Raw genomic sequence first — 23,560 nt, forward strand, 5'->3', positions numbered from 1 at the left:
TCCTGGTCTGCAGCACATCCCATTCCTGGTCTGCAGCACATTCCATACCTGGTATGCAGCATATCCCATCCCTGGTCTGCAGCACATCCCATCCCTGATCTGCAGCACATCCCATCCCTGGTCTGCAGCGCATCCCATCCCTGGTCATCAGCACATCCCATCCCTGGTCATCAGCACATCCCATCCCTGGTCTGCAGCACATCCATCCCTGGTCATCAGCACATCCCATCCCTGGTCTGCAGCACATCCCATCCCTGGTCTGCAGTGCATCCCATCCCTGGTCATCAGCACATCCCATCCCTGGTCATCAGCACATCCCATCCCTGGTCATCAGCACATCCCATCCCTGGTCTGCAGCACATTCCATCCCTGGTCTGCAGCGCATCACGTCACGGTCACGACTCCCTTCCGTTCTCCACAAACCCGGCAATCTGCTTCACTTCCTCTACAGTGGCGGATCAGCGCCAGAGGAGCATCTCGTGTAATGTTCCGGTATGCAGGAATCGCTGTGATGGCACTGTGCTAAAGCGAGATCATCATCTCGGTTCTGAACACGAAATACTCGGTGCGGAGTAAGCAGGAAGTGATCCGCGTACCTTGCGTGCTGATCACGGTGCCACCGACTGCTGGGGTCGGAAGCATAGCCGTGCTGGCCCCCAGTCGCTTGGCACGGGGGGCATTGTTGCTGAGCTTGAGGAACAACGTCTTGGTGGTGTTTATGCTGGAGTGCGCTCGCTGTGAGCTGCTGCCGCAACCAACGCGCTTCTGAGCGCTGTCAATTGTCGCTGCCGCCATTAGTCCACTTCTGGGTACTGTGAAGAGCCACTGCTGCCATCAGACCGCTTCTGGGCACTACAAGAGCCGTTGCCGCCACCAGTCCGCTTTTAAGCACTGTCAGGGGCCGCTACCGCAATCAGTCCACTTCTGGGTGCTGTCAAGGGCTGCGATAGCGCAAGAGAAAGCTGAAAGTCACCAGCACGCGCCAATATCAGCTAGCATGACAGGTAGGAATGCGGTGAATTCACACAATTCACACGCGCACATGCCATGTTGGCTGGATGTGATAAGCGCAGCAGGAAAAGGCGGATGTGTCGCAAGCAGCGACGAGTTGCATTCGATATGATCCGGTCGAACTCGATATGAAGTTTTCTGGGTATAGGTAAGAGCCAGTGCACAAATTGTAGGCCCGATGCCCATTCAGATATGGATGACTTCCAGCAAGCATCAGTCGGGTCGTCATAAACTGTAGAACAAATCTATCCTGCAAAAGAAGTGGTTGAACTTTGTAAAACCATCTCAGACCATATCATCGAGCCTTTGGATGATGATTGACCTCAGTCACATCGCCGTCCAGGAACCGTTGATGATACTGGAGCGATGATTGACCTCAGCCACATCGCCGTCCAGGAACCGTTGATGATACTGGAGCGATGATTGACCTCAGCCACATCGCTCCAGGATGATAGCGTACCACGAGCTCTTATGGCTGCGCTGCCTTCAGTTCCACGATAAATGTCGGACGTGGCCGGGAAGCGTACTTTCATCAGCCCGAAAATGCAGAATGCACTTGGTGGACTCCTTGGCCGTTACCAATATTTCCTGGTATCAGATTAAGTGTTTCACGAAGTGATCCAGCCCATGGGCGGTCTTGGGTCAGTTGCAGTTTATCACAGCGGGGGGAGGGCAGCGAGGACAAAGCCCCCCCCCCCCCCATCTTTTGAGGCGAAGGCGAAAGATTCTATCGTTACTCCTCCGCCTCTACCACCAGATTCCTGCTGCCATCTGAATCAGCCTTCACAGCGCCACTTTGTAGTGCTGTGAAGGCCAATCCGTTCAATTCATCGGCCTAACAATCGCGCAGGTCAAATATACGCTCGACTACCTTCTGGATGTACGATTTGAAGTCCTAACGCGTTCAAATGTACTTCTGTCAAATGCGTCACCATCTTCGCCCACCTGCTGGCCACAGTTTAATGTTAGCTACGGGGCCGACGCTGCAAGGCCTCCGGAGACTGCAACGCCTGGCGTGGAAGTTTTGTTGCCAAGATTTGCGAGTGCGTTTGCTCAAAACCACGTTACATAAGTTGTATCACTCCTCACTTCTGACTAAATGTTGAACATTTGTAGACAAAAATGACTTGGCTATGTTAACAAATATTGTTGATCCATTTCGATCCACATTGGCGGGGCCCTTGATATCTTGATACAGACCAGAACAGATTCTGACGAGGCTTCTGAGTTATATCAAGATAGAAAAAGACCACCGGACCATTGTAAGACAAAGAGCCCCGCTGATTTATGTCATGCAGTCATTTAACGCATGGTTCCTTCAGTTAATTGCAAGCAGAATCGATCTCCCGGTAGCCTCTTGCTTCTGTTCTAGTTGTATAGGGCAAAAATGAAAAGTATGAAAATATGCCCTCATGAACAGATGGGACATATTTAGTGATTTTTAGTTGGTTGGCTGGGGGGGGGGGGGCTTTTACTATCAGGAGACCCATTGTCAACCCTATGCCCCTCCCCTGCCAAGGCTCTGGCTGCGCGTCTGAATTGAAATCTAGCGGCCCGTCGGTTTGGGGGCCTTTCGTGAAGTCCTTGCCCACCCCACCCAAATTCGACTACGCCGCCCCTGTCGCAGATACGTAATCTCGTCCAATGAAGAACAGAAATCTCCTCCCATGGCCTCTCTACAATCTGCCAGTCATCTAGTCACGTTACGACGGAGATTCAGAGCCAATGAACATGGTCAATCCAAGGTCATCGCGCATGAAGGAGCAGTTGGCTGCTGTGCTATTTGAATCAACTCAGTCTATTGATCACGACGATGGGCGAGCGCGCGAGCCGAATAAGCCTTACCGGAATCACGTAAAAGCAGCCTGAACGAGCCGACCCGGTCCGGCCGCCACGCAGTTTGGAACCTAAGGCGTTTACAGCCTCTGATCGCAATTCGTGCAATTTCTCACAGAAGGAAGTGCCATGATTTACAGGTGTGCTGCACAAGTTGTTAGGGTTTGCGTGCAAGCTGCTTCATCAGGTGGGCTTTCTCTGCAACAGGCGATATTGCGAATAATTCAACTCCTCCATTTGATTTAAATCCACGTGTGAAGCGGACAAATTCTAGAAAAAATGAATGTCGAAACCAGCTCCAGGTTTCATCGACCTCACTTAAATGTGACACGAGATCCAGAGAGTCCGGCGGAGGAGAAAAAGAAAAATCATTCTGACGAAAACCTAAGTCCGTAGGTGCGTAAATTATGGATAGGCCTGTTTTGGGGATGTTTTTAACGATGGCCGTCAATAATCAGTAAGAAACCAGAGAAGACGGGACGTGGAACCAACAGCACAGAATAGGCGAGCACACCAGCTACAACTCACTGGATCCTAACAAATAATGTGTAACCCTTGGATGCCACAGTACTGGGCCGGAAAACGGCCAGTATCACCTTTTTCGAAGCAGACTGTAAAGTTTTCCTCACCTGGTTTATTCAGACATTATAATTCACTCATATGTGGGTTTAATCGGCTCCAATAATTTCAGTACAAGATATATATATATATATTATATATATATATATATATATATATATATATATATATATATATATTGCATCGAATGTATAGGGAGGGATAACTGCAAGCTCGTTCAAGTGGATCAAGAACCACGCACAGATACATACACATCACCGGAACCTGTAATCAAGAAAAGTATCACAACATAGGTGTTGGATGTTAAGTCGGTTTATTTCAAGGCATGAAAAATCACTCAGTACCCGTCATATTTTAACCGTGCGGAGTCGGCATTCTGAATGCATGCTTGCACTGGGTAACAATGATCATGTCGGCAAGGGGGCACCTTCGGCATCTGCAAAGCTGAAGATGCCGAAACTAGTATTGTTTAGGCACGAATGGCAGTGCAGTGCATCTTGTAGCAATGCAGGTGACCAAGCCTTTAAAAACCAAACACGACCATCTACGTCAAAAAATTAACACGTTACTTAACATCTGCGTGAAAACATATTCAAACATCACCTAACATCTGCGTGAAAAACGTTCATACGTTACTTAACATCTGCCTGAAAAACCTTCACAGGTTACCAACATCAGCGTAAAAAAACGTTCACACGTTACTCAGCGCCTCAATCTCCCACTTAATTTCATCATCGTTTGACTAGGCCTTGCTCCGTTAACACACCCGCTTTTATCCCGAGGAGAAGGCCGTCACAATTGAGTGGGGCGCGTCACACGCATAGCGCACACTCGGGGACCCCACACACCAGCAGTAATAACATCGCCCGTTAGATGGCACCAAGCATGGTCACACGGCGCCCGCCGCTCGCGTTAACGCCGCCAACTGCTCTTCGCCGACCCGTATTTTGTCCTCGATTTCGCGCGCGTCCACAATCAGCTTAGCCTTCATCTGCACGAAGTGCTGATACTCGGCAAGCTCGTCCGCGCTGAGATACCGCTCCAGACAGGTGTCCACCTGGCGGCGCCGATGGCTAACTTCCTCCTCCAGCACGCGCGCCTCCCCCAGCTGGCTGCGCAGTTTGTCTCGCTTGTTGGTCAGGTGGGCCTGACGGGAGGGTTGCGTGGTTTCACAGCCGCAGAGCACAGGTGAAGAATACAGCTGCAGAGCACAGGTGAAGAACACAGCTCGAAGTTGATCAGGATAGTCTGACCGCTAGCTCCAATAGAGTTGTCAGTTGGAAGAACTCACAAACCCGCTTGTTTGGGCGAAATGTGAACACAGAATCAATTAGTTCAAACAGCGCCACAATAGTTCCACTATCCGGCAATCCGGACCCTCTTAACGGCGTCTCCCCCACGCAGTGATCAGCATCCGTCGAGACCGCCATTCACCTTCTCCTCGACGCAGCTTTCAGGCAGCGCTGCGAGCGTGGCCTGCGCGCGCGCCAGCCGTCCGCCCAGCCCCAGCAGCAGTCTGGTGATGGTGCCGATCTGTTCGACGCACGTGCGGAAGCGAGCCGCCTCCGACGGCCGCGCCAGCTGCTCGACACGCGCCGCGACGGCCGCACCCAGCGCCGCGTTCGTCGCGGTCTCGTCCTCGACGGCGCGCTGCGCCTCCCGCAGGCCGGCGAGCCGGCTCGATATGCGAGACAACAGCTCGCTCTGCGGGGAGACGGGCGGATACGCCGTGAGACGAGCCGCCAGGTGGCAGTCAGCGCTCTGCGATACTTCAGCGCCGCGCCAGGTCGGTGAGGATCGCGCATATCCAACGGTAACTTGAGGTCCTGTGGACGGCTGCTGTGCTGGGATTAGACTGTATAAGAGCTGTGGGACCAACGTGACCTGCGCACCAACCAGTTATCGCTGCACGGGGGTAACGTAACACCGCTCTGAAGCCGTTTCATTTCCGTCCCAGGTGGCTTGTATTGGCACCATTTACACCATGGTGCAGACATCATAATGACCCCGTCGGCCACACGCGCCAATACACAAATGCACGGTATGAACTGCTCTAATGTGAACGACGTGCCAACACGTGACGTCACAACCACCGGGTGCGGCTTCATCACCATCCTCATCATCATCAATCAGGAGCCTCTGAATCGAGCACGTGCCGCGCGAGGGCCGTCACCACGCACCTTCCTGCGTCTGATGTCCTGCACGTCAGGAAGGCCGTTCAGGCCCTGATCGGGGCTGAGCTCCTGCCAGAACTGCGTCAGGAGTAGCGCCTCGGGGCTTAACGGGGTCAGGGGAGCAGAACCGACCGGTGACCGCACCGGTGACCTGCAGGCGCCACAGGCGACGTTACGGCCTCCATGGGCGGCAGCCTCATTTTAGCAACGGAATAGCAGCGACGGTTAGCAACGACGGGATGGGCCAGACAACGGGGACAGCAACGGAGACAACAGTCGGCCAAAACTAATCAGAACAGTGGGCCAGAGAGGGACGAGTTCCCACCTATGGCGCTTTGCTTGATGCAGCCGCACGTATACTTGCACATGTGACTGTGCGGTGTGCAACAGTTCAGATGACGGCACTGTCGCACTGGCCGGCCGATATGACACCCCCGCCGGTCTCTGTACTCACGGCGTGTCGTCCGTCACCGAGTGTGCCGCTGCCGACGACGGCGCTGACTCCGACCGAATGAGACCCGGTGGGGTGGGCCGGGCCAGCGCCAGGTCCAGCTGCCTCAGGTGCAGCAGCATCGCGGTGCGTTCGTCTCCAACGTCTGCTGGAACGGCGGGGTGTTAATTACAGGCATAATACTTCCCGGGTTGTCCCAACAAGATGAGACTCTATTTCTTTTCGAGTAAATCCCCAGGACAACGGGTAGGAGCTTGATGGGGATCGGGCACTTCCTCATACAGCAGAATGAGCCTGATATTGGGACCAAAAAACGTTGCAACCGAGAAACCGTTCCCCAGTGCTTTTGTGCGGGCGATCTCCAACTGTTCCCATATCTAAGTGCCTTAAAGTAATCTCGGGAGAGGGGACATTTGAAGAAAACCTACCAACGCCAACTTTACCACTTCGTGAGCTGAAGAGAGCAGTCTCAGACAGGCACGGCAAAACTACGTTCGCAAACCACTCCAGACTCCGGCTGGGCTTCCATGTGGCTTTCTGATCACACCATTGCGCTGTTTCTGAGTTGTCACTCTAACGTGCTGACGTTTCTTTCCGTTCAAGTCCGATCGGGACTATGTATAACAGCCGCGTAGCAGCGTAGGGAAATCCTTTAGTTCAGGTCTTTCCACGGTACAAAGTCCGGATTTTCGGACCCGGCTGATTTGTATATGGGTTTTCATACGATAACGTTTTAACTGGCGGAGTGAAGTCATCTTCACTCTCTGATAACATCTTGTGTTCTAGTGTCCCTCTTGCCAAGATCGTCTTTCATGTCTGAAGAGCCCATATAGGTCAAACGTGTACATCGGTGAGTTATTGAAGAACGAAGGCAATTAACGATCACAGTCAGAATGACCCAGAGGGTATTTTCATTGCAATATGGTGTACCCCACAGTAATTCCTAACATAAATCGCGAGCTTCACGGACAGATAATTGCATCCATTTCCGAATGAATTATTCTGAAAATCATGCAAGCATTTCCCACAATCTTCCAAGCTATGTTGTTGTACAGTCACAGCTGTCCCCACCCAAAACAGGTACTGGTGACAGTGCCCTTGCCCTGATGACAACCAAGGCCGCACGAAGCAAGCCCACGGTGTACCACAGGCGTCCACATTAAGATGAGTAATTCCGTGACGGCCAGCCCAGTTCCAGAGGGTCTACCAGATGCCAGACCAGTCAGCATCACTGCTCCATCGCTCCTTTGGTTTTTTATCCCGTTTTTTTTTCTTCTAGGAAGTTTTTGGCTCCTCCACTCTCCTCACTCTACGAAGGCAGCGCGCGGCATTCACTGCGCTTAGTTTGGAAGAGCAGCGCGCCATGCGACAAGCAAGGAGACGTATGTACATCTGTCTCGCCCGGCTGACAATGACCGTGACACCAAATCACAGCCGCGGACGGTGGCAGTTTATCAACCGTCTCGCCCGGCTGACAATGACCGTGATGCCAGATCACAGCCGCAGGCGATGGCAGCTTATCGACCGTCTCGCCCGGCTGACAATGACCACGATGCCAGATCACAGCCGCGGGCGGTGGCAGTTTATCGACCGTCTCGCCCAGCTGACAATGACCGTGATGCCAGATCACAGCCGCGGGAGATGGCAGCTTATCGACCGTCTCGCCCGGCTGACAATGACCGTGATGCCAGATCACAGCCGCGGGAGACAGAAGCTAATCGACCGCGTCGCCCGGCTGACAATGACCGTGATGCCAGATCACAGCCGCGGGTGACAGAAGCTAATCGACCACGTCGCCCGGCTGACAATGACCGTGATGCCAGATCACAGCCGCGGGCGACGGGGGCTAATCGACCGCCTCGCCCGGCTGGCAATGACCGTGATGCCAGATCATAGCCGCGGGCGACAGAAGCTAATCGGCCGCGTCGCCCGGCTGACAATGACCGTGATGCCAGATCACAGCCGCGGGCGACAGAAGCTAATCGACCGCGTCGCCCGGCTGACAACGACCGTGATGCCAGATCACAGCCGCGGGTGACAGAAGCTAATTGACCACGTCCCCCGGCTGACAATGATCGTGATGCCAGATCACAGCCGCGGGCGACGGGAGCTAATCGACCGTCTCGCCCGGCTGACAATGACCGTGATGCCAGATCACAGCCGCGGGCGACAGAAGCTAATCCACTACGTCGCCCGGCTGACAATGACCATGATGCCAGATCACAGCCGCGGGCGACAGAAGCTAATCGACCGCGTCGCCCGGCTGACAATGACCGTGATGCCAGATCACAGTCGCGGGCGACAGAAGCTAATCGACCGCGTCGCCCGGCTGACAATGACCGTGATGCCAGATCACAGCCGCGGGCGACGGGAGCTAATCGACCGCGTCGCCGGGTTTCACCGGACCGTGCTCAACACCGGGTGGTTCTGGGTCCGGGTGTCAGGGAGTGCAGGGAAGGACGGTCGCAGTGGGGCAGGACAGCGACAAAACTCGACCGAGCCCCGACCTTGGGTCGGACAGGGATGGCTCACAGCTCGCCCTCCCCCTGCCAACCCTGCAGCTGAGGGTCGGACAGGGATGGCTCACAGCTGGCAATCCCCTCCCAACCGTGCAGCTGAGGGTCGGACAGGGATGGCCCACAGCTCGCCCTCCCCCTGCCAACCCTGCAACTGAGGGGCGGACGGGGATGGCCCACAGCTCACCCTTCCCTGCCAGCCCTGCAGCTAAGGGTCGGACAGGGATGGCCCGCAGCTCGCCCTCCCCCTGCCAACCCTGCAGCTGAGGGTCGGACGGGGATGGCCCACAGCTCGCCCTCCCCCTGCCAACCCTGCAGCTAAGGGTCGGCCGGGCTGCCATCCGTTGTCTGGCCAGCGCGCGCCGCCGCCCTCTGCTCGCCCGATCGAGGCCAGCTCTCCGCCAGCTCCCACCAGCCCACCAGAACGTGTCCGGGAAAGGCCGTGAATCACCGGTCAAGTGGAGACGGCTCCCACCTTACTCTATCTCGAGCGGCTCTCAGCCCGCCCACGTGCACGGGCAGCCGCTCAGTTCTCCCAGCAAGACGGATCTGAGAAGCCACCTCGAAAGAATGGGAGCCTATTAAGATCGTTCGATTTCGGTCAGTTATAATTGCGGCACTTCTTAGTGGTCTACCACAGTCAAGATCTCAGCCGATGTACGTCCCGTGGTGTGGCAGTTTACTGTGCACTGTCTTCAAGCATTACCAGAAGAAAAAAGTAAAACATGTCCTAACCTCGGTTCACAAAGTGTTTGAATCCCATCACTCAATCCCTGGGCTATCACACGTGTGCAGAAAGTCATAAGTGGAACGTTACCTAAACACAATGGGGGGCTGAATAAGTTTTGTGAACCCATTCTTCTCAAACAGCACCGCAGACCTAGCGCCAATTTGCTGTAGTGATGTGGATGCAGCTGCGCCCCCCTAAAACCCCCATGGAACAGACTGTCGCGAATCTGCAGAGAGGTGGTTGCTTTGTCATGGCCACACGGGCACACATTGTCGCCATAAGAATCACAACCCACAAATACCGTCATTTAATCACAAACAGTCGATAGGTCCCTCTTTGAACATCACCGAACCAGATATTATCTACCCATCATTAACAGCCACCACACACCGCGTGCTCCTCTTCCTTATACGAAGCGAGCCCGCATCAAAACACCACCCAACCTCACAGGCAGCCAGCCATCAGCCGGATCCGAAGGCGCCACTCACCAGACCGGCTTGGCATCGCGTCCGGACACGTGATCGCCTCGGGCAGTCGGCGCGGGTCGAGCAGGTCCCGCGCGGTGGGCCTGGCCAGCCGCCTGTCAGCGCCGGCCCGGCCCGTCTCCTCCCTGTGAGTGCCGTTCACGCGCCACCCGTCCAACTCGCCGCCCGCGCCCGGCCCCGTCTCGCCGGCCGCCAGCGGGGCTCGACGCTGCTGGTAGTCTCCGACGATCCGCTGAGGAGGCTCTGCCCCGGCGGAGGGCCCGTTCACAGCCGGCGGCGGATCGGCCCGGCCGGTCCGCTCCCGCCGGCTGGCCCGCGGCGGCGGCTGCGGCGGCGGCGCCGCGCCCCCGCCGCCCGGCCCCGGTGCGCGCGCCGCGTCGACCGCGTCAACGGATGTCGGCGCCGCTGCGGGCGCGGCGCGGACCGGGAGACGCTCACTCTCGGACTCCCCCGCAGGCTCCTCGCGGCTGGCCGGCGAGCGGCTGCGGTCGCCCAGGGCGGCGACACCGGCGGTCAGACGGCTGGGCGGCCCGCCGTCCGCACGGCTCCGCTCGGTTGACCTCCGCTCGGCTGACCTCCGGGGCGGGGGCGGGGACGGTTCCGTTTCGCCGCAGCCCGCCGACCGTCAGCAGCTCAGGCCGCGCCTCGACGGTCCCACCGCTGGCCGTCTGATGCCGCTCCGCGGAAGACAGCGATCGGACGAAGCCCGGCGAGCAACCTGTGCGACACGACATCGGCATCGTTGGCATCTCGCGACTCTCCCCCCCCCCCTTCCCCCCGACATTGTTTGTGTTTAACTGTCATGACCTCATATGTCATTGTAAACAACACTAGTTGATGCTTGCCTAATAAGCTTTACAGGGCAAGCGATGCACAGAATGCAATGTCAGCGACATAGCACAAGCAGCACTGGTGCGCAGCGGTACAAAACAATCTGCTGCAAGTAATACACATGACGTTAACGTCCTATTCGTTGCTCGATAAAGCTCCACGTGTTCAGCGTGCCTTTAACCCAACAGTCAGCTCATCAAATCGTGGCGAGTTCACCACCTCTTTCCACAGCACATTAATTATCAAACTAGAGGTGAGGTACCGGAAATGGAAAGACCTGCGTCAGACGTCCTGCGTCGCACGTCCTGCGTCGCACGTCACGCGACGATCAGGACACGGCGACATTGCTTTGTAGAATGTACAGCACGCACGCACGCACGCACGCACGCACACATCGGTGGGTTGTGAGTGGTCGGTTCATGACCAGCCCATAGCACGAGAGGATCACAGCCAGCACAAGCACCCGACTTCTGCTGAGGCACCAGGCCCGTTGCGTCAGATGACTGCAGTGTTGCACAGGGAGGCGTTGTTCTTGCAGAGTCAGAGGTGTAAGATGAAAGGCAGTTGTGCCGGCCGTGAGCGGGGCGGTGGGATCAGGCAACCTCGACCTTTTCATTCAACGCAACAGATCGGGTGTGAATGAGGGTTGGATGTAACGGGGCTTAAAACAGGAAGCAGCATACAACCAGGGGCGAAAACGCCGCATACATTCCATTCGCCGGCAGACTCGTGCACAAACACGCTAACGCGGGTTAATAGTAAGGACCCCTGACATAAGCCAGCAGGAATTTGCCACGAGCATCGCTGTGGTACAGTTCACCGTGCAAGGCGCCATGCAGTTACTTAGTTCAATTCCTGCCTTCTTGATACGAGTATGATCTGCAAGTACCGGCCACAAGGGAGAGAGGGCAAGAGACAGAGACAGGAGGACGGAAAGGAAGGACAGGAGACGAAGAGAGAGCAGAGGACGAGAAGCAGAGACGAGACAGAGACAGAGACGAGACAGAGACAGGAGACAGAGACAGACAGAGACCGAGGACAGAGACAGAGACAGAGACAGAGACAGAGACAGAGACAGAGAACAGAAGACAGAGACACGAGACAGAGGGACAGAGACAGAGACAGAGGACAGAGGACAGAGACAGATGACAGAGACAGAGACAGAGACAGAGACAGAGGACAGAGGACAGAGACAGAGACAGAGACAGAGACAGAGACAGAGACAGAGACAGAGACAGAGACAGAGACAGAGAGACAGAGACAGAGACAGAGACAGAGACAGAGACAGAGACAGAGACAGAGACAGAGAGACAGAGACAGAGACAGAGACAGAGACAGAGACAGAGACAGAGACAGAGACGAGACAGAGACAGAGACAGAGACAGAGACAGAGACAGAGACAGAGAGATAGAGAGAGAGAGAGAGAGAGAGAGAGAGAGAGAGAGAGAGAGAGAGAGAGAGAGAGAGAGAGAGAGAGAGAGAGAGAGAGAGGAGAGAGAGAGAGAGAGAGAGGAGAGAGAGAGAGAGAGAGAGAGAGAGAGAGAGAGAGAGAGAGAAAGGGAACAGCGAAAAGACGGAGGGGGAAAGGCACAATTCAAATGCACCCCACTCCCTCCCCTCCTTCTCATGACCCCCTCCCGATCCCTTCTCCTCACGCCATCTCCTTTACCCATCCTCTTTCACCCCCTCCTATCTCCCTCACCGTCCCGCTGCAGTTCCCCCTGCGCTGACTCCTGCCAGGTCACCTCACTCACCAGTCGGATGCAGTCGGCCGACGCTGGCTGGCTGGCGGAAGCGCGACGGTGCGCCCTGCTCCCGGCCCGGGACGGCGCACGAGGCGCTGCGGCCGACAGCCGACGGCGCCGACGGCCGTCCCGCTGGCGGCGGCGGCGGCGACGAGGTGCGTCGGTACCGGCCCTCGTGACCCAACCGCCAGTCGCGACGGTGTGCCATGTACGAGTCCTTGTGGTAGGTCCTGCGGCACGGGTGGTCGGCTTAGGCTGGAAGGCTGAGGACCGATGGCCGTCAGTGTTCTGGGTGCAGGCGGGCGTCAGGCCCAGTTCATAATGATGAGGGCAGAAATTCATGGTTTCATGAGGGCAGAAACTGACTCGGAGCTGCCACACCGAGTCCAATTATCACATCTGGAATGCATCGCAACGCTCGGCTCCCACTGGAATGGGTCGCGACGCTCGGCTCCCACTGGAACGTGTCGCAACGTTCGGCTCCCACTGGAATGTGTCGCAACGTTCGGCTCACACCGAAATCGCAACGTTCGGCTCCCACGGCTCCAGTCTGCACCTGACGCGAACAATTGGTTACGGAGAAAAGTATGCATGGAAAAGTATGCATGGCAGTTGATAGTAGGAAAAATTATGTATACCTACTGCCTAGTCAGAATAAACTACGTAAGTATAAAGTTCGCAAGGGTGAAAGCCCGCAATGTCAACAGGATGCATGAATTGAGAGCATATGGTAAAATCGTTGTCGCGAAAAAGATCGCAACGGAAATGTTTGTACGTGAAAGTTCGTAGTGGAAAAAGGTCGTAAGCAATTCTTTGAGCCGAACTTTCAGGCACGAATGTAAGTCAGACCGACTTTCATTTGACAAAAGTACGCGAGCAGAGATTTGTACATCGATACATGATGAAAGCACATGAAGTTCATGCGAAAACGTCCGTCGGGCTGTGATTCGTCTGACGGTAGAACGTTCGCAAAAGTTGGTATGCGGATGTATACTGGACATTGGAATGCAAAGCTTGATTCTTGGCGTAAGACGAATGGTCACTGCGGGGGCGCACCATATCCAGTTAACTGGAGAGAAGAGGGGTGGGGTGCGGTGTGGTGGTGGACGGCGCTAATTGCAAAGGTCAGGTCAGGTATTGTGACCCTTGTGAAATGAGCTTTCAACTGTCTGAGACGGCCAACAAATTAAGTCAGCTCGGTCTGGCAGTGCAACATGACCCTGAGATGGAGGGGGCTAGAAGTAAAAAGACATGCTCACTGCAGATCACCCACCGAGTTAGCTGTGCTTCCCCGTTATCCCTTACCCTGACGACGTCTCTGTCGACGACTTCGCTTCACGCCCTTGAGAGCACCACTGACGCCGGCTGACAGACGCGACGAGTCAGCTCGTTTGTGGAATACGGCAGGCAGAGGCGCCTGTGACGCGCGGTGCAAGGCTGCTTACATAAAGAAGATCGAGTTCCAGAGGGAATGATGCACAGCTAGGCCCGCTTTGATGCACCATCTTTGATGATGACCCTGTTTGAACCCCACCCCACATTGCCAGAGAGCATGATTTTAAAACGAACACTGGATAGAAATAACTTCACTCATTATTTATAACCATTTATACATGACCACTACACACTCAAATTCATACCCCAGCTCGTCCCTGGAAACCAGTCCGGTGATCGATTTGTCCTGGAGCATTCCCCTTAGAAGGATCATCTATCATACCGAAGGAAATTCCATCCATGTATCGTCACTGGCTTAAAATTCTTCATTCTCGGAGACAGGAGTGCACACACGGCCCCCGGTTCTTACGGGGGCCGTGCGTACTTACGTCCTGAAACCGCGAAAAATAACACTAGGCGTGCCATAACATGGCCAGTGCAGTGATCGACCCATGTCATCAGCTGATGGGTGCTAACGCCCGTTCGCGCGCATGCCTCGTGCCACGAGTAACCACCTCATGACCACGTATCGCGCACATCACTCATTGAGTCTCCTTTGCGATTGTTTTGCAATTGGGATGGCGCAAAGGGTACCCTAAGCTGGCCTGTAGGGAATGGTGGTACGCATATTTTTCATATTATCTGGCAACCATGGTCACGTTGTTACGCAACCAATTATTCGTAAGCATTAATTTAACACACAAATTTGGTAAACATGGCATGCATAGCATATAACATTTGGAATGGGAAGCTAGCATCCGTGCATGTGGCGCGGTTGGAAGCGCTGCCGCACCTGTCCCGGTAGCCAATGCTGTTGCTGCACAGCGCGAGGCGAGCAGCCCTAAGCGAGCACAGACGGCCTGAAAGGGTGTTTGTGGATGCAGTCCGCATACCACGGAGACCGCATCAGTGCAATGGGCACTGGCGCCGGTTTGTGTTGTTAACAGTAAACATTCGTCGCTTGAACATGGAAAGCATTACTCGGAAGAATGCGGCCGGACGGCAGATGTTTATGGGAGATGAAGTAGCGACGGGGCTACCGAGGAGCACAACGTGGCTGAATAGCGGCCAAGTCGCACACAACTAATTTTGTTTGAAATCTTCCAGGACTTGAACTAAATTTAGGATGTGTTTTCACCAAAATACCTCCAGCCCCACCATCTGTAGGTTCGTACAGACGGGAGCTGTGCGGAATTGATTTGGTTGACATAATTCACGGCGCATGACTGTCTTTCGCTAGACCATTGGCGACAGTAGACTTCCGCGTCTTCACGATACTCCTGCGGTTCCCGGGGGGGGGGGGGGGGGGGGCGCACACGGTAGACCCGGAATCACGCACCCCCGCTTCCACTCTTGTCATCCCTATGATACCCATCACGGGAACAGATTTTGACAGAATTAAACCTAGACACGTAGAAATTAGAACATTGAGAACGTGTGCCCTTCTTTTCTACCACACAAGAAAAACATGTGGATTGAGTCGTGTCCCCCCTGCCCTATTGACAAATTAACGTACCCCCCCCCCTTCCCCCGAAAGACAAATCACGCTTGACCTTATCACCCCCGGTCTGATCGAGTCAAGCAAGGTCAAACTCCAGATAAGTGTTCTGAGATCCCTTAGACCTTCTCACGCAGCCACATTTAACCTTTCTAACAGAAGGCCACTGGTGTTCAGTGCAGGTCAGAAAGCTTATTTGACCCTCGGAAAGCAAAGGTGGCCAAAAACCTCAGAGATTGGCTTCATATTTGAATTTACATAAGCCCAAAGGTCTAGTAAGACGACATATTCCAAAAAGCAACAGGTTGATCGGGGTCATTTTAAGTCATTGACCTCCTTCCACCTAAATGATGTCCAAATAGCACGTCTGTTAACCCCCCTGTAGGCAAGGGACTCCGCGCTGGCGTCAAGAGCAACATCATGAAGCGAGTTCTCCTATGAAATGGATTTACACCTGAACTCGTTCTGATTTCCATGCCTGACCCAAGGTCAATGACATTCGTCGTTATCTTAAAGGAAAGTGCATAATTGTTCTAGAAACCTGGCTTCGTCAACGCTTGTCGCATTAGATAAAACGATTAACTAGGAAAGCCCTTGCTGACAGCCATGGCCTGACCTTGACCTGCTATGGGCCGGCGACCTTAAAAGGTTTGCACAGATTGTTTAAACAAAAGGACCGACTATCCAACTCCCTATGGCTACTCGAAAGTTTGTGACGCGGCTGCGCAGCTTCGTTCGCAAGTCATTTTGAAAAGCACTTTTGAGTGTCAATTGCCCCACCTGGGCGCGTGTCAAAATCACTGACGCACCACGTCACACGTAAATAGCTGGTCGCCCAGACCCAAACATTCTGGTTTCACTGATTCGCCTGTGCTACCGCACGACCTCCCAACGCAGAAACGTCCGACACCATTGCAACATCAGGCCGACACCTAACGTCGCCAGCGCTCTCCGTCATACGACGCCGCCGACACCCGACCCCGGCGCCATTTCCAGCCACCCTCACCTGTTCCGCGCGCCAAAACACGAGCCGCCCGCCCCCCGCACCAGCGCCGGGTGTCATTTTGTCGGCGCCGCGCGCGGCCACGGCCCGTTTTGAGTGTCGCGGCCGCTCGGCTGCCCGGCTCGGGCGGTGTTTATTTACACTGGCTGGGGTATCGGCGTCGCAGCCAGATGACGGATTGCACCCTCCGCCTTCAGATGCCGTCGCTGGCTCCGGAGTCCGGTGACGCTACAGCGTCAGTGAGGCCGTTGCCGTGGTGCTGGATGGTGGCGTCTGCATGGCGAGGCCCGTTCAAGGATGCGGGTTCGCCGCAACCCGCTCTATTGCGCGATAATGGGGACAATGACTGTGGGCGTAGGTTCACCGTCTGCTGTCGAATAATGCGTTCCGTATATAATGCTTTGTGGTATGGGCCTGGGGACGAACTGGAATAAGACTACTTACTAGTTGAAAGCCGAAAGGCTGAGTGATCTGGAAAGCATTCACGCGTGGCGGCAAGTGCCTTCGAGTAATGAAAATCGATGAAAAGCTCGTGAAACTACGAGCAATCGAATGCACCATTTACTTTTTCGGTCCCGCCGAATGGTCTCAGCAAGTCTTATTCAACGGATCTGTTTACGAAGGTATTTCCGCTACTCCTAGAATGAAAGCCCAGTGAAACGAAGCATCAGCTGCAGCCTTGTGTGGTGGGGAAGGCGTACTGGAACGCAGGCAGTTACTAGTGCAATTTGGTATTGAACGTTCACGATACAGAGACAGACTTCTTCACGGGTCATAGGTTGGGGGGAGACTTCAATTACTCTTCATACTTTCTTCCCATCACACGCTATGGGCGTATGTTGAGAATCTTAATGTCTCTCCACCCCGTGCCGGGGAAGAAAGTCGCTTGTGTATGACGTAGGTACTCGCGGCGTCATAGCTAGCAACTCATGTAGCACTTTGCAAACGAGCGACGCGGCCCAGAGTGACAAAACTTAAGAACGGGAACTGGTGTAGCCTAAGCCTCACCCAGTTGTCGCCGTCTTCATCACGCCAAGTGAGAAATAAAGTGCAAAGTATAACGTATTCTTGAATTCGCGGGATAGGAGCCTCATATTTGCACATATTTCTCTCCTGCCAGAGTGCTGAAGCTTTTGTAGCACTAAGTACACAAGCATTTTGACAATTCAGTGAGCTGCAAACATAAGCGTTTCACATACGTCGGAGAAAGAAGTCAGATAGAATGCATGATCAAACGCTTCTGATGAAACAAGAACTCGAAAGTACAAAACGGTGGCATGCTCCCCTTTCAAAGGGAACATTCCACACTTAAAGATGCTGCGGCAAGCATCGCATGCGATGAAACAAGCTCACTTCTATATACTGATTTGCTTTCCAGTGTTACAGGATGTGTTCTATGTTTGTATGGGATGTGAACTGAAAGGGTCATCTTAAAGTCCATTCGGTGCAGTTAACAGCCCTGCTTTTCTTAAGACCTAAGCCTCTTACGTATCTGAGCTACACGCCCTGCAAAGATGTGCAGACTACTTCATGAAAACGATTGCAAAATCACCCTGGCATTCATGACGCCATAATAGCGTCATTCAAATCCTGCCATTGCATTGATCACGCGGTGATCAAGACCAATAAGATATAATTGTCGATTAGCTCTGCCTTCGTGAGCATGTTTTCGATATGTAACGGCCGTCATTTGCTGTCAATCAATGCTGTGTTAAGTGTGATGACACAATGAAGCAATGACGTATTGAGGAACATACTTATCTAATCAAGAAATTGTGTTGTCTAAAGCAGCCTTTTCCACTTGAGGTATACCAATAATGATAAGTGAGCTTATTTCAACACACCTGACGACTGCTTCAGCATCTCCGAATATGAATGTTCCTCATTACGTCATTATTAGATTGCGTCATGTAATGTACGTACGACATTAAGGTGCTGCTTAAATAGCAGTGTCAAACTGCCAGTTACTTGCAGCGCTTCAAAATCATTGAGAGATGGCAACACTGTCTGAAAGTGTTCTCCGAGTCAGATATCATGATATGCTCGTTCTTTCTCTCTTTCGTATGGTGTTCTTGCAGGTTCGTCTGTGAGTTTGGGATGTTTACTTGCATTCCGGTTAAGGCGCTACTCTTCAGTGACTCGACTACCAGTCTTATTTCCGTAATAGACAGGAAGTGAAGAAGTCATATCCAACTTCTCATATTATGCACTGCAGAACGCGCTTCGTGATCACAGGTTGTACAGCTTGCTGAATATTATTTGAGAACCAACTGGCGTTCATTTTGTTTGCAAATCGGACGTCAAATCTGAACGGATGGACGACGATATTCTTCCTGGCTGAACGCTGCCTGACCTGTGGGGTAGCGGGATTTGAAGGCCTTTGCCATGGTGTCATCCCCCCCCCCCACAAAAATACTGAACACTCCCTTCAAAGGAAGTGCCCTGCATTTGTGTTGGGTTTTGAACTGAAATGGCCATCTTGAAGAGCATTTCCGTGCAGCTCACAATCCTGCCCTTCTTATGACCTTAACCCTTCCAGTTTCTGAGCTACACGCCCGCAAACACGTGCAGAATATTTCGGGAGGACTAGCTCAATGTCTCTTGAGCGTCCACGACGACATCATTACGTCATTCAGATTCTACCATTTCATTGGTCATGGGGCGATCAAGAACAAGGAAAATACTATTGTCGAGTCGTTCCTAACTGGCGTTCGTGGGCACGAATTCGACATATGACGGCCGCCAATTAGCTCTCAAGCAATGTTGTGCAAGCTACAACTGACATAAACAAAGAATGACGCATTGAGGAGCATGTCTCCTAACAGCGAAATTGTGCTGGCTTGAGCTGTCAGTTCCACCTAAAAGCATATCTGACGCATTTTCAATATCTTAAAAGGCCGAGCATTCCCTTCAAGTTATCCGATTACCAGTCCTATTTACGTAATAATTCGCACCACTGCCCAACTCCCTGTATTATATAGTACAAAATGCAACTAATGTTCACAGAATGTACTAACACATTGGACTGGTATGAGGGCCAACTATTGGCTGTTGATGCCAGCATTGTGCTGACATACGCCAGACACGAACTTGATGTTCATATTTTGTCGTGACGTTGAGTACGAGATGGCTAATGAGACAGTAGTACACGAGTAATACTTATATGACGTCATGCATGCCCGTGTGCGCTTGAAAAAGCCTGCACGAAATATCCCCGCGCTAGTTCACAGGTGTCGAGCTCACAAACAATAATATTTTAAACCTTAAAAAGGACAGAGATATGAAGTGCGCTGAAAAAACTTTTAGGTGGTCATCTCAATTCCAACCCCGCGACATGTGAAACACTCCCCACCATGATGAAACCGGCGCTGCGTCTTGGATTATGAGTGTCCAGTCCCTTCAATTAAGCGATGTCAAGCAGCATCACACGGAAAAACGTTGACAAGCTGGCGCAAGGATGCCGGAAATAAACAGTAATAATTTCTTGATATGGAGCAGCGATAGGTGGGAGACAAGCGCCTCCAGCTTGAAACTTTTATGTTTGCACATGTTAGGTGCCTATAGGCTGATTGTGCATTCTCAAGGAACATAATGCACATGGGTCAGACAATAGTAATAGCTTTAATTCTCGTAGAACAACCAGGAGGATGGAGAGACAGGTGCACTGATATTTCGGATGCATGCCTTTACCGAACCGGATGTTAATTGTATGTTCAAAATTCAAACGTCTGACGCCAAAAAGTGCTTAATTTATTACTGATATTCGTCTCGATAAAAGTATGTAGCCGAAACATCAGTATATCTATATCTTCATTCTCCTGGTCATTCTACGTGGACGAAAGCTTTAAGTACTGTCTTGCTTCCATGCTCATGTCTGCTTTAAACGTCATATTTGAAACGGCTGATTCAACCTCTTCCGTATTAAGTAGGTACTCACTGCAACACCAGCATCTTGATCTTGTCGATGGTGGGCCCGCCTCGTCGGCGCGGGGAACCGTCCACTCCGTCCATACCCAGACTGCGACCCCGCTGCCTTCGACAGTCAGCAGTGAGCGCGGCGAGCGCCCCGGCCGCGTCAGGTCAGGTCAGGTCGGTGCGGCCCGCCCTCCACACCGTCTCGCAGACACAGGCGCCGGCGCCTCACCTGCGTTCCGCCCCCGACCGCCACTGCCCAACTAGCGCGCCGGGCGTGCAACGGCGCTCAGCGCAGACCCAGCTGACAGGCGCAGTTCGCTCAGCGCGCCAGCTCGTACCGCTGCAGCGAATCCGAGCCCGTGATGCGGCCGCGGCCTAACGCCGTCCATGCGCGACGACGAAAGTTGCAAATTGCTGCCCGTCTGCGTGATTGGGCTCACACCCAGAGAGCGGACCGACTCGCTCAGGCTTGCAACGAGCAGGCATGGCTCATGAGCAGGCGGTCATGCGCTGCCATCCAGCACAAAAATGGCGCTGCGTGCCCGCCTGCAAGCCCGCCGTGCAACTGCGACGAAACATCTCAAGAATGGCATCCCACCAGGCCCGCACGCAAGAGGCAGGCATGTGGCTGATTTCTACCAAGCAACCAGAGCGGAAGCCCTCGGTCACCACTCGGTCACCAGCGGAGCACGCGGCCACGCTGAAGTAGCGCATCATTTCATACCGCTCTCAAGAGCAAGCCAGAACGTAAGACCAGGAGGCTGAGGGAATAAGATTATTGAGGTCTTCGCTGCTGATACCTATAGTGCTCCCTATGAGAACTCCTCACAGAGACCTTCAAAGTCAGAAGGCGTGACCCCCGTCTGCGAAAAGGCAGCGTGGGTGCCGGCCTCCCGCCTGTAACAACACATCTAGTGCAATGCGTGCAAATGGCTTGGATGACTTGGATGCAATGCGTGCAAATAACAACTCAGGAATGGCAGAATCCAGCGGGGTCCACCAAACCTGGAAAAATACACCATGAGCCATACGGCACTGCATGAAAAAAAAACAGGTGCGTCGTGCGTGTTCCGGCTCAGTTTCCTCTCAGGGGATCCCACCAGCAGCAGCAACGCCACGTGCGTACCTCAGGCGCACGGTCAGGATCTGCCTGGGGGCGGGGGCCTGGGTGCGATAGAGCCCTAGCTTCATCCACTGTACCTACGCGTTGCGAGTAGGCCGTTAAGGACACAAACGCTGAGGGGCGCAGTACCCAGCGCGCCAATGGGCTAAACGTTGGTTTGCCTCGGCGCCGAAAACAATTGCCTCACCTGCGACTACATAGTAGATATCAGTTCGGCTATATGCTGACCTTGTCACTAAATAGCTGCCGTTGAGCGCGACAGGCGCACCCATGGTGGGCAATGGGATGGAAAGCAGCAAGGCATGTCCTGGTCGCCACATTGCGAAATTATATGCAATATTGTGGTGGTGAAGAAGCTGCATCCGATTTTTCCGGGGCGCGAGGTTTTACAAGCGCCCGGGTGGACGGTTCAATATTCCCCGATCGGGTAGGGGTCAATCAACTTCACTGCGAGCTCAAAAACTAAAACAGCTAGAATCATCACATTTACAAGGTGGATTTGCCTTTTTGTGAAATCACATGTACTAAAATTTGAAGTTCCTAGGTCATGGCTTTCGGGCCAAATAATCTCAAACGGGGTCAAACTTCAAATTGGCGTCCAATGTGCGTGCCCCCAGACCTTTTCACGCAATCGCCTTGAATCTAGAACCTGTTCGAAGGTCACTGGAGTTCATTTAAGTTAAGTGAGCTTGTTTGACCTTAAGAAGGTCATGATCATGGAGGAAATTCTCAGATTCTTTTGCCATTTTTTTGGCATTTGAATAGGCGTCACGGACTACGCTCGGCGGTATGTTCCTGAAAAATGGTGACCTGGGCCATTTTAGGTCGGTGACCTCCTTTGACCTCTTCGAACTCCATGACAGATTCTGTTGCGGTCGCTATTATTAATGAACTTGAAATGAGTATCAAAATCTATCTCATACAGCAAGCTCACGAGCAGAAAAGCAAAAGTAAATCTAAGTTTTTACGCCAGAAGATCCGCTATTCCATTGCCTACAGCTATGTAAAGCTTAACGCGGCCATACGTCAAACGTAGTAAGACATTCACAAAACTCAGTTAAATTTAACAAAATGAAAGGGAGTGTTCCACATCTACATGGGGTTTTGAACTGAAATAGCCATTTTAAAGGTCTTCCGGTGCTGTTCACAATCTTGCCCTTCTAAGGACCTAACCCCCTCTAAGTTCTGAGCTACACGCCTGGGAAAATGGGGAAAGGTATATCGGGAAGACTATTTCCAAGTTACCTTAGCATTCACGACGTCGTAATAACGTCACCCGAATCCTGTCATTCCATTATCCATGCGGCAATTAAGGCCAAGAAAAATAGTTGTCGAGCCGCTCATATCCGGCGTTCATGAGCGCGATTTGTAGATAAAACGGCCGTTTATTGGCTTTCAATCAATGTCGTGCAAGGTATGATGGCGTAATCAAAGTATGACGCATGGAGGTTGGTTTTTTTCTAGACGGAGAATTGCGCTGTCTACAGCAGTCTTTATAAGCACACCAGCAGTCACTAAATGCGCATCAATAGTTATAAGTCAGCTTGTTTCATCGCATCGGATGCTTGCCTCAATATCTTCAAACGTGAAACATTCCCTTTAAGTATTATCCGTTCGAGTGATGCTTCATAATAAGTTCACAATGTGGGCACGGCCGCTAGCGCACAGTGGGGGCACGGCATCGCCTGCTCAGTCAACGGACTCTTCAGCCGATCAGCTGCTGCAGCTGATCCCGAAGCTGCAGCATTAAAGCCACGGTGACAGACGGTGCGAATGCCATCCCGTCTACGGTGCCGCTGCGGTGCAACATGAACGCATGGTGATCTGTCGGCTGTATGGCTACGGGAGCGCGTCACGGCGTGACCGTCGTGAGTGGGCTGGACTGAGCTGGATTCCGCTCCGTTTGAAATTGAAGCAATATGGCAACTCCGATTCCGACTCAAGGAGGCATGATTTGATGCTAGGATCGATTCTGATCAAGTTATTTCCGATGGCCAACCGCCCAGGAATTTAGCAATTGTAAAGGCATAGGGTGCATTCGCAGCGCAGCAAGAACGTTCTTTTCTCCGTGGCTTGCCGGATGTGCACGTGGTGCTGACACGCTCTGCAACATCTTCGTAACCTTCGTGACAATAACCGTGCATGCGAGGCACTAGCATTTTTCGTTCGCATGTTTGCATGCCATGCATACCACTGAAGGCAGCATGCCACCTTTTTGTACTTTTCACT

At 53.0% G+C, this 23,560-nt stretch overlaps 2 protein-coding genes across 2 annotated transcripts; both read right to left on the bottom strand.

Moving 5' to 3' along the window:
• Nucleotides 1-3,552: 3,552 nt before the first annotated feature.
• Nucleotides 3,553-10,057, bottom strand: LOC119108613 (protein Shroom4). Its single transcript, XM_037232213.1, has 5 exons — nt 9,786-10,057; nt 6,055-6,199; nt 5,607-5,751; nt 4,861-5,130; nt 3,553-4,573 (listed from the first exon to the last, which is right to left on the bottom strand). Exons 1-5 carry the CDS (start codon nt 9,799-9,801, stop codon nt 4,316-4,318), a joined length of 834 nt encoding a protein of 277 aa, XP_037088108.1. The 5' UTR covers nt 9,802-10,057; the 3' UTR covers nt 3,553-4,315.
• Nucleotides 10,058-10,216: 159 nt separating this feature from the next.
• Nucleotides 10,217-20,435, bottom strand: LOC119108380 (serine/arginine repetitive matrix protein 1). Its single transcript, XM_037231955.1, has 3 exons — nt 20,231-20,435; nt 12,368-12,588; nt 10,217-10,500 (listed from the first exon to the last, which is right to left on the bottom strand). Exons 1-3 carry the CDS (start codon nt 20,302-20,304, stop codon nt 10,217-10,219), a joined length of 579 nt encoding a protein of 192 aa, XP_037087850.1. The 5' UTR covers nt 20,305-20,435.
• Nucleotides 20,436-23,560: the final 3,125 nt, after the last annotated feature.

Source organism: Pollicipes pollicipes, unplaced genomic scaffold (genome assembly GCF_011947565.3).
Source record: "Pollicipes pollicipes isolate AB1234 unplaced genomic scaffold, Ppol_2.1 Scaffold_6686;HRSCAF=7923_pilon_pilon_pilon, whole genome shotgun sequence".
Classification (NCBI taxonomy): Eukaryota; Metazoa; Arthropoda; class Thecostraca; order Pollicipedomorpha; family Pollicipedidae; genus Pollicipes; species Pollicipes pollicipes.

Excerpts from the sequence above, each read along its gene's own strand:
- LOC119108380 (XM_037231955.1), bottom strand. The coding sequence starts at position 20,304 with ATGGACGGAGTGGACGGTTCCCCGCGCCGACGAGGCGGGCCCACCATC. Across the intron at positions 12,589-20,230 it reads ATCAAGATGCTGGTGTTGCA|GACCTACCACAAGGACTCGT; the intron begins GTGAGTACCTAC and ends CCCGTGCCGCAG. Across the intron at positions 10,501-12,367 it reads CGGCCGACTGCATCCGACTG|GTTGCTCGCCGGGCTTCGTC; the intron begins GTGAGTGAGGTG and ends CGTGTCGCACAG.
- LOC119108613 (XM_037232213.1), bottom strand. Across the intron at positions 5,131-5,606 it reads AGGACATCAGACGCAGGAAG|AGCGAGCTGTTGTCTCGCAT; the intron begins GTGCGTGGTGAC and ends GTCTCCCCGCAG. Across the intron at positions 4,574-4,860 it reads AAAGCTGCGTCGAGGAGAAG|GCCCACCTGACCAACAAGCG; the intron begins GTGAATGGCGGT and ends CCCTCCCGTCAG.